The following is a 10,164-nucleotide window of genomic DNA, read 5'->3' on the forward strand; positions in this document are numbered from 1 at the left end:
ACAGCAAAATAAGACGAGTGTTACCATTAATCTTCTAGTAAAACCTAAACCTGGTGTAACAGAGAGACATAAGTCACAGCTCAGGCTGCAGAGCCCCAAACCTTAGGAAATATTCCCTTCTGCAAACTGTAACAACACAGACCTGTCTGCTCCTGCTTTCCCCTAGAGGAGCATTGTATATGGCCAAGAAAAACACATATTAATCACCATCTCTTTTATAGACCAGGTTTTTACTCACCAAGCTCCACATAGACAGTTTTGATTAATAAAAGTTATAAAGTTACAGCAAATAACAGGGGATGTTATTACACAATGCTGGTGCACACATACACATAGACATTCATTTACATTTTCTGGGGCCTAAAAGTCACACAATTGCAGACCGCTACACACCCATAAAAAAAATTCAAAAAAATAAAATAAAAGAGGTTGCAATGTAATTATAAAGATTTATATATATTTTGTGCATGTTTTGGGTTGGTTATTCCCATGTCTTGCACAACATTTGAGTGTCTGAAAGAAGGTGGCCATTTTGGTTATGTATTCTGAGCACAAAATAGTTAAAAAACATTGGCGTTCGCTTACCTCTTCTTGACCTCAGTCACAGACCTCTGAATAGGAGCCACAGCGTTCACCTGCTCATTAATATCCTCACAAATTCAGTGATTCGATCAGGTGGATAACTGTGGTGCAGCCTCTCCACCATAAGCTCCACCAGAACCTCTTTGTAGGCGAAGTCTGGCTGCATACACTTAGCGGACGCTTGACTGTGGCCAGACGCCTCTTCCTCAGAATGGGACATTGTACAAAATCACTATACAGAGTATTATTCCAACATGCAGCCTGATTCACAATACGGCAATGTACAATGATTATCTCTCCAGCTATATATAGTGTCTGCAGAGGCAAATTCTGGTGCCATTTGTTGTGTGTGAGCACCAGGTGTTGGAATGCCCCTAATTGTATCGCTACGGCCCACTATTAATTGAAGGGAATATGGCAGATACTTCATTGGGGACAAGCTAAAAGAAATCCGCCATTATAGATATGATCTACAAGGGATCTGCGACTTACGTACCTACGCCCACACATGTCCTGCAAGCCAATCAGTAAGGAGATTGTTGAAAAGTCTCATTCACTTGCAAACATGAGAGTAACTAGCTTGTCTAGAATGGAGCTGCGGGACCCTGCAAAGACAATGGACCATTGTTGGGACCCGCAGACCATTATATTAGCAATGAGAGAAAAATCGCTGCTTACAGGGCTGCAAAGCTCTATCTTAGATGCAGATTAGGAAGCAGGCGGTCTATAGCTCAGCTCCAGCGCTACTGGAGTAACCTGAGCAGTAGGCAACCGCAGCTCCCTGCGGCCCTCAGGAGGGGGACCTCAAGGTGGAAGTTCACAATTACAAATCAGTAGAAATGATTAAGAAGACAGAGGCTGATTAGGACTGAAGAAATATAAACACCAAAGTTGGGACCATCCCTGCACTAAGTAGGTGAAGATGGAGGAGATAATGGTGAATTGAATATGAATATCCAGCATGAAATGGAGGAGGAGCTGGTTAGGATGGAACCAATGAAGGAGAAGAGGAAGAAGTGAGGGGCGGGGATTATATGTGTTTAAATGAGGAAATCAAGGAGAGCAGAACAGAATTGTTTTCAGAGTTCCCACGCATCCAGGCCACAGAGGTGTTGTATGGACACATGAAGGCCTCCGCTACTTATTTGATGTGATTTATGGTTATGGCTGGAGCTGATGGATGTGGTGATGTTTTCCTTGCCTCCATTTCAAAAGATTGATTAAAATAAAACTGTGACCTCTTATTCTCCAGACAAATCTCATGTATTTATTTCAGGGAAAAGGGGGGAGGGTCACGAGACGAGGGTGGGCATCAGTCTATAGGTAGATTATAGTTTTATCTGTTCCATGTAGTTATATCCCAGTGTAGAGGAGAAAGTATTGTAGATAATAATGTGGCTTGTAATAACCGTCATTGGACAAGTACAAGGTCTGCTATATAATAGTTATGTTTCAGTATCAGTAAGTGGTTACATTCACCTTAGGATAATAAAATTGTATTAAACCTCCTAGGTCAAATCCATATATAAGTGGTGTAGAGGTGTTTGTATTGGGCCAGTGGTGGAGTAATTGTCCGTGTGTGGTATTTTATAATTAACATTGAAACCTAACATTGTATCTATGTATCTATCTAGAAGAGAGAGAGAGATAATATTTAATAAAATACTAATGTGTCATATTTCTACCAACAGAACACTTTCTATAGGAGGCCAGGGTGGAGGCCAGAGAGGAGGAGAAGAGGAGAGGAGAAGAGTGGAGAAGAGGAGAGGAGAAGAGTGGAGAAGAGGCGGTGGGGGGAGTGAGCGTGAACGTCAGTGTCAGTGTCAGCAAAAGTGGCGGCTCGGGGGCACAGAATCGGTAAAAAAAAAATAATTGTAAAAAAAATAATCTTGCATGCTGCTGTCGCTGCGCCCCCCCCAGGTCCCAGCGCCCCAGGCTGCAGCCTGATCAGCCTATTGGTTGATCAGGCCCTGTGTCTGTATCATGTGATTTGTTCTGTTAATTACATCCATACCTTTATTATTCTGCTTATCTGTACCCATTGTTCTTATCTGTATGTAATGCGGAAGCCTTGTGGCGTCTTATTAATAAAACATAATAATAATTCAGATTTATATATCTCATTGGAGATAACAAATCACAATGTGTATCAGTATGAGCAGTTTTTATTTTGTTCATCACCCAACAAGACATCAGATTACAAGAGTCACAGATCTACCTCCCAACTGTGCAGGTAAAAAAATCGGACAAAAACCTGGTCATGTCCTGACCCACTCAGCCTCTCCCCATTTGTTGACGGTCACATCCCAAAATCTCTAATCCTCTAGTTGTCCTACAACACTCTGTACTATTATGCTGTATACACAGCCATCACATGACCTCAGAGTCACAATATTCATTCACAAATCTGTATAAATTACTACAACAATAATTACTATCTAAAGAAAGAAAAGGCAAAGTTTAACAATATTACATAACATATATCACATAATAGTTGATAAAACCACACATTTAGTGGATATGTTCTTTGTTGACATTAATTTCTTTAATAAATAAATGTAATAGACCCATCTGATCGATTCTCTAAATACAACCCTGCGTCTATATAGAATTGTTTCCCTAGTAGATTGCATCTAACATTGCTGCACCTTGCTCTGTCTTCCGGGCAGGAAGTCTCTGCAGAGGTGCAGACATGGCCGCCCCCCGACCACTGCATGTCTGTCTTATAATGATCAGCATGATAATCTATATGCACTGTGCATTTTAAACCTGCTGATTTTGGCACAGTGATGCAGTAATTGGGGTAGTTATGTCTGCAGTGTGCGCTCACCCCGAAGACAGAGAAGACTGTAGAATGTTTTCGTTTCAGGTACATGTTAGATATACTTTACTAAAAAGTGTATCTAACAAACAAATTAAGATATGAAGGGTGTTATATTCAGAAACTAGAACTAATGGGTCTATTACATGTAATTATTAGACAAATGTGGAAATATCTTTAAAGAATGCAACACCAACCCAATAATTTCTGACTTCCAGGATTATGTAGCATAACATACCCCCCAACAGTCGAAAACAGGTTAAAATTAGCACCGTCCCTGATCTGCACAGACCCCAAATGCTGCTTTGGGATGAAACTCCACCCATTTGTGTTTAAGCCACACCCCTACCAAGGACCGCTATTCAGGACTGTCCCACTGAAATCAGGACAGTTGTGAGGTAGGAGCACAGTCACATGTTCTAGTTCTCCTGTTGGACTGAAGACTGGAAAAAGTTGAGACTATTGGTGGTGAAAGTTTATGCACTTATTAATTTATGTTAGTTAATGTAAAGTGTATATACACGTATCATGTATATACTGACACCATCCAGCACAGTGTACATTATATCACCTCATTGCTCCACAATGCCTCCTCTTTGTAACGCCAGCCTAGAATACAGACCAAGGGGTAAATGTCTGAAGCTCCGATTTCTGCAAGTGACCGGAATCGGTGACTTTGCAGGTGAAATTTAAAGCAGTAATGGCTTGTAAAGGCAACCATTGCCCCTTTAAATTTCCCCTGCAAAGTTGCCAACTTCCTGTGACTTGCAGAGATCGGAGCTTCATACATTTATCCCCAAGACTGGTGTCATAAGAAGAATGACTTATAGGACCTGAGTCATTAAGGAGAGTAAAGCATAAAAAGGGAGTAACTTTGCACCTTGGCAAAACCATGTTCCATTAGAGGGGGGGGGGGGGTAAATTTAAAATGTGGAGACAGATTGATAGTTGGGATAGGGCATGTCCTAGATTAACTTTAAATTTCAGTGTAAAAATAAGGAAACCAAGTATTTGTGCGCTACATGAAAAAACAGCCAGTATTTAACTTATGTGCAAAATAATAAACTAATTTGCACCCCTTGCATTGAAACATGATTTGTCCCAGAGAACATTTACTCCTTTTTTTGCCTTACTTTCTTTAATGACTCAGGCCCATAATGTCATTAATAAGTTTTATAGAACTCTTACACTTAAAAAGTACCTGGAGGTAAGTGACGGTGTTATACACAGAATTCCCTACCACGCTCAATCAGACTTTCCCACAGCCTTCAAAACTTTAGAAGCTCTCGGAAAACCCATCTCTTTTTTAGAGGTGACCTTATTCCCGATAACACTATTCACACTAATGCACCTCACAGCTGTCCCAATCTCCACTCAGAGCCACACTCGCTCCTCTTGCTTCAGCTGTGCCCTCTTCCACTTACAGTGTCAGCTCTCTAATGAGCAGGGTCCTCCCTACCCTTTGTTTTTATGTCTGCATTTATTTTGTCTACCTTGTATGTCCTTGTTTTATGTATGTCCTGTTTTCCCTATTGTACTCTACAATAATAATAATACTACACAGTGTGGTAGAAAGAGAGCAGATTGTATAACAAACAACTTTATAATAGTGAGAAAAATATAATTATACATGGTAAGCCAGACAGATATGAACTTAATACAACTCAGCAATGAGGCATGCTGGGAGTTGTAGACCAAGTCACCTTGTATTATGTAAGAAACACAGTCTTGGACTAGAACTCCCAGGAGGTGGAGCTATATAGAGATAATACATTCACCCCCTACATCTATTACAGCCAATAGAAGCAAGTGTAGCACTGACCACAGTAATAGGGTATACACTGATTGACAGTTACTTCAGCCAATCACAGCTATCAGTGAATCAGAGATGGAGAAATCCCACATACATGTATATTTATATATTTACAAGTTAACCCGTGCATGATACTCATGCATTCTAGTCAAATCAAGCTACTTAAGGTGTTAAAAAGGTATTTGTCATGCATTTGGGCCATAGCCCAGGCCTCAACCACCAACCACTCCCCACTGTCACCCCCGGCAACCACCAACCACTCCCAACTGTCACTTCTATATATATATTTTTTTTAAATCTTTATAAACACTTTTAACAATTAACAAATTAAAAACATCTTAGTATACCAAATTTCAGCCCTTTCTGAATTTTTTTTTCCACACACACTAAGAATTTAGTAGGTCAGTGTATAACTCCGCCCAGAAGGTGGCGCTGCAGCTTGGTTTTATTTTTTCCACACACAGACAGACTAACACACGCCACTAGACATTTATATTATAGATAATGAAAGTTTCTAACACAATAAAAAAGGGACAAATCCAGACACACTGGTCATCTGGTTACACAGGAGGAGGGGCTAAGCTGTAGCTCCACCCACTACTTATTTCTACTGGATAAGTGTTCCACCAATCAGATTCCCCTCTCTGTGATGTCACCAGTCTCTGGCCAGATTTCTTATGATCATTTCTCCCATTTCCTGACTCCCCCAGATATCTTTATACAACCTCCTCCTACCCATAATGCAGCATGAAGGGGCTCAGTGAAGGTGGCAGTGACGGTGTGTAAATGTCTGATCGGGTCACACAGAGAATAAAAGGACATCTGTCCAGCCTCATAATCCAGATATATCCTCACTCTATCACAGGGAATAATGTCAGGTAACCAGATCCATTTCTCATGTATCACTGAATACTGATTATTATAGCAACTCCTACACAAACACCAGGACTTGTTATTATCTCCAATGTATGACTGATCTCCTCTCCTGTCTATACTGGGATAACACATCCCTACCCTCCACTCCCCTGATTTACTGACATCCACTTCCCAGTAATGTCGCCCTGAGGAAAATCTCCTGGTGCTTATTACCTGATAACACTGAAATCTTGTTGGTGTCTCTGGGCAATTCTGCTTTGGTGACCAGGATGCAGTTTTCCTGTCACCTGATACATGTAGATTATTAGCAGCTGTGTTTACATCCAGTAATATGTCTGTAGCTTCCTGCACATAGATCCCTATATTTATACCTGTTATTATATCAGATAATCCTGTGTGTAATTTCCCTGAGATGAGACCCACATCCAGATCTCCTACACCATGGACCTGGTCATCATGTCTCTCTCTGTCCTCAGTATCACACAAGTCACCGGTGTCTGGTTCCTGTAAGACAGTCACTGGATCAGACATGTTAAACAGCTCCTCAATGTGACGCATCTTCCTGGACAGCTCGTCCTTCTTTATTTCCAGCTGCTGGATCAGATCAGAGACTGAGAGTGAAACACTCTCTTCCTGCCTGGAGATCTCACTCAGGACTCTCTTCTCTAGGTCTTCCAGCTGTCTCCTGATGTCTCTAAACAGGACAGTGACTCTCTCTGTTACATCAGCTGCTCTTTTCTGATTTTCTTTCCTGCGCTCCTGCAGACTCTGGACTCTTTTCTCAGTCTCCTCTCTCTTTATGGTCAGTTTCTGGAGACCATTTCTCAGTTTCTCCTTCTTCTTCTCAGAGGCCTTATTCATCATCTCCACACGGTGTCCCCGATGTACTCCAGCCAAACTGCAGGACACACAGATACAGGCAGCATCCTCAGTGCAGTAATATTTCAAGAGCTCCTTATGGATGGAGCATTTTCTGTTCCCCAGGGAAGTGGTGGGATCAGATAAGACGTGTTCTGCTGACTTGCTGTGTACTCTCAGGTGTTTATCACACACAGAAGCCTCACAATGCAGACAGGATTTAGCAGCAGGTACACGAGAGTGAATACAGTAAGTGCAGAAGATCCCAGTCTCCTCCTGATCTGGCCGAGTAGACCGTAAACTCCCCACTATGTTACACAGAGTTATGTTCCTCTGCAGTGCAGGACGCTCCTGACACTCTGCTCTGCATTCAGGACAGGTATAAACTCCAGACCTCTCCTGTTTATCCAGCACACTATCAATACAGACCCGGCAGAAGTTGTGTCCACATCTCAGTGTTACAGGATCTGTATAAATGTTCAGGCAGATGGAACAGTTCAGCTCCTGTCTCAGATCAGCAGACGCCATTGCTGACAGCAGAAGAGAGAAAAAAAATTGAAGGTTTCTGACATTCACAAACCAGTCGGTTCACATTCTGTACACAGGCAGGCCCGGCGCTCCCATTAGGCAAGGTTAGGCACTTGCCTAGGGCGCCGGGCTCTGGAGGGCGCCTGGAGGGCGCTACAGAAAAATAAAATACTTTAAAACTGTGCGCTGACCATACCTGTCACTGCCGCCGCACAGCATCAGATGAACGGGGAGGGGGGAAGAGGCTATTTTGTCACCACAGCCGCCTCTCTGCTCCGTCTCCTCCCCTCCACTTACTAGTGTCAGTGAGTGTCAGTGAGTGGAGGGGAGGCGCCGCTTTTTTAAAAATGCCTAGGGCGCCGTGGGCCCTAGCACCGGCCCTGTACACAGGGCAAGGCTGAGCTTGTCACTTGGATGAAATCTACACAGGGGCAAACGCAGGATTTGTAGAGAGGGGTTTCCATGCCACACCGCCAGTGGGCGTGGTCAGCATGCTTCGGGGCGTAGCTATAATTTTAGACAGTGCTTGGCTACTCTCCAACTCTTAAGATATGAAGGAACCTTCTGTGCAGGGACTTTAGAAATATACACAATAAAAATAAAAGTTCAAGTATGTAAATTTATTGTTATGCCCATGATTTTGCAGGATGGTAACCTATGGACACCTGAATTTAAGGGACATTATATTGATAACAAAAACAGGTCACATAATTTAGACCTCTGTGATGACACAGACATGGGACCAGTATGCCCACAACAGACTGTTATCTTTGAACCATGTTTACTACAGCACAATACCAGCATTTGTATATGGACAGTGCATCCAAAAGGAAAAGAATATGAGACATTAATAGAGGTGGCTCCTCAGATGGTTTGCCTCATCACATATGATGAAGCAATAACACAAACTTATGGACTAGCTTACCCGTTCTCAGGGTGCTTAATAAATGTAACACACTTACAATGGCAAGGGAAGTTGCTAATGTTCTATAAAGATAAAATGACACAGGTGGACAAAATGTTCATGTATAATGATTTAACATTACCTCAACTGACCCTAGATATAGGGATGATAGTGAAGGTAATTAATGAAACCAAGTTACTAAATGAGCATCTTAAACAGGTAAATTATACCAATAATCATGCTAAAATGGTAACTATTATTGAAGGAAATGAGCTAAGAGGCATGGCTACCAAATTGAAGGAGGATTTGGAAAAGCATTTGTGGGATGTATTCACAGGGGCATCCCCCACAGTATCTGCAATGTTAAATATGCTGATACACCCAGTATTGATACTATGTATAATCATTTTACTACTCAGCTTATGGAATTGCTTTATTGCCTATAAAATGTTTTGCGCCCCCAGACCTTTTCAGCTATATTGATACCTTACCCTCACCTTCCTATTCAAACTATGCAGCACAAAAGGTGATCCCCTTTTTGTGAAATAAGTGACTAAGACACTTGCCGAGCGCACTGCATATTTTTATACCTAATCTACCCCTGATTTATATTACTAAGCCCCCCCGGATACCTCCTATTGTCATACCATAATAAGATGAATGTATGTGGATTATAAGACTTTGACTGAATGTATCTTTACCAGCGTCTAGGGTCCAGAAGGGATTCCATTCATTGAAGTGGGCATAGTGCAGGTGTAATCCCCAGACATAAAAAGACAGGTAGCATTTTAAAAGTATGATAAAAAGGAGGATCTGTGAGAGTTAATATGGTAAAAAGTACATATATTGATCAAACTTGTAAAATAAAAGATGCTTTTCTTTGTTTTTATGAATATGATATTGACACCAGCTTTTCTGTTTCTTTCTCATGTGAATATGCTGAGCTTGGCAATACGCCCAGAGGCCGTGGTGGAGACTAAGGCTATGGACCGTCCTTGAAGATAAGGAGTTACAGGAGTTACAGGCCTTGACATTTACAGCAGCATCCCTGAGAAGTGAAAAAATAGATGTATAGACTCTTTCTGTTGAGACTATGTCTAATTTTCTCTTGAGAAAATGCAATAATTTCTAGATAACGAATGTGCCTGTGAGCAAACTTTTCATGTATAAATAAAGCCTTCTGACTAGGGGGCAGTCAGAATTGATTCTCATTCAGCCCTAAAAAACTGAGTGTGTCTCTTCTCTATCGATCGATAACCCATTTGTTGTACAGGTACCAGAGCTGATAAGTTACACTATTGGGGTGTAACTCTGACAAAGGTGTGAATGTTTTACACCAGGAGGAGGATATTGATGTAGCTGGCGCTGAGGAGGAACTTGACAAGGAGGATGCTGATGTGGTTATCTTAAATGAGACACCAGGGGGGGAAAGAGTTGATGTCCATGGGAAGAAAAAGCCCATTGTGATGCCTGACCAGAAGACCAAGAAATCCACCTCTTCTGTCTGAAATTATTTTTATCCCAATCCGGACAATAAATGTATGGCCATATGTATGTTATGTAATGCTCAGGGTTAAGGATCTTGGCTACCTAGGGACCTCCTCCCTTATACGTCACCTGAACAACCTTCATAGTTCAGTGTTTAGTTCAGGAACCGGGGCTAGGACCGTCATCAATCCAGGGACACCTAAATCCCTTGGTCCTGTTGTATCCACACCAGCAACACCCTCCTTGTCAATTTCTTCCTCGATCTCGATTGTAGATAGTCCTGCAGGCCATGTC

General features: G+C 41.9%; 1 protein-coding gene across 1 annotated transcript; it reads right to left on the reverse strand.

Annotated features, from left to right (window-relative positions):
• Positions 1 to 5,752: 5,752 nt before the first annotated feature.
• LOC142153200 (E3 ubiquitin-protein ligase TRIM39-like) lies at positions 5,753 to 7,512 on the reverse strand. The gene has a single exon (XM_075210562.1). It carries the CDS (start codon positions 7,476 to 7,478, stop codon positions 5,898 to 5,900), a length of 1,581 nt encoding a protein of 526 aa, XP_075066663.1. The 5' UTR covers positions 7,479 to 7,512; the 3' UTR covers positions 5,753 to 5,897.
• Positions 7,513 to 10,164: the final 2,652 nt, after the last annotated feature.

Source organism: Mixophyes fleayi, chromosome 4, assembly GCF_038048845.1.
Source record: "Mixophyes fleayi isolate aMixFle1 chromosome 4, aMixFle1.hap1, whole genome shotgun sequence".
Taxonomy (NCBI): Eukaryota; Metazoa; Chordata; class Amphibia; order Anura; family Limnodynastidae; genus Mixophyes; species Mixophyes fleayi.

Bases quoted from the DNA above. Each gene is read 5' to 3' on its own strand.
- LOC142153200 (XM_075210562.1), bottom strand. From the start codon at position 7,478: ATGGCGTCTGCTGATCTGAGACAGGAGCTGAACTGTTCCATCTGCCTG.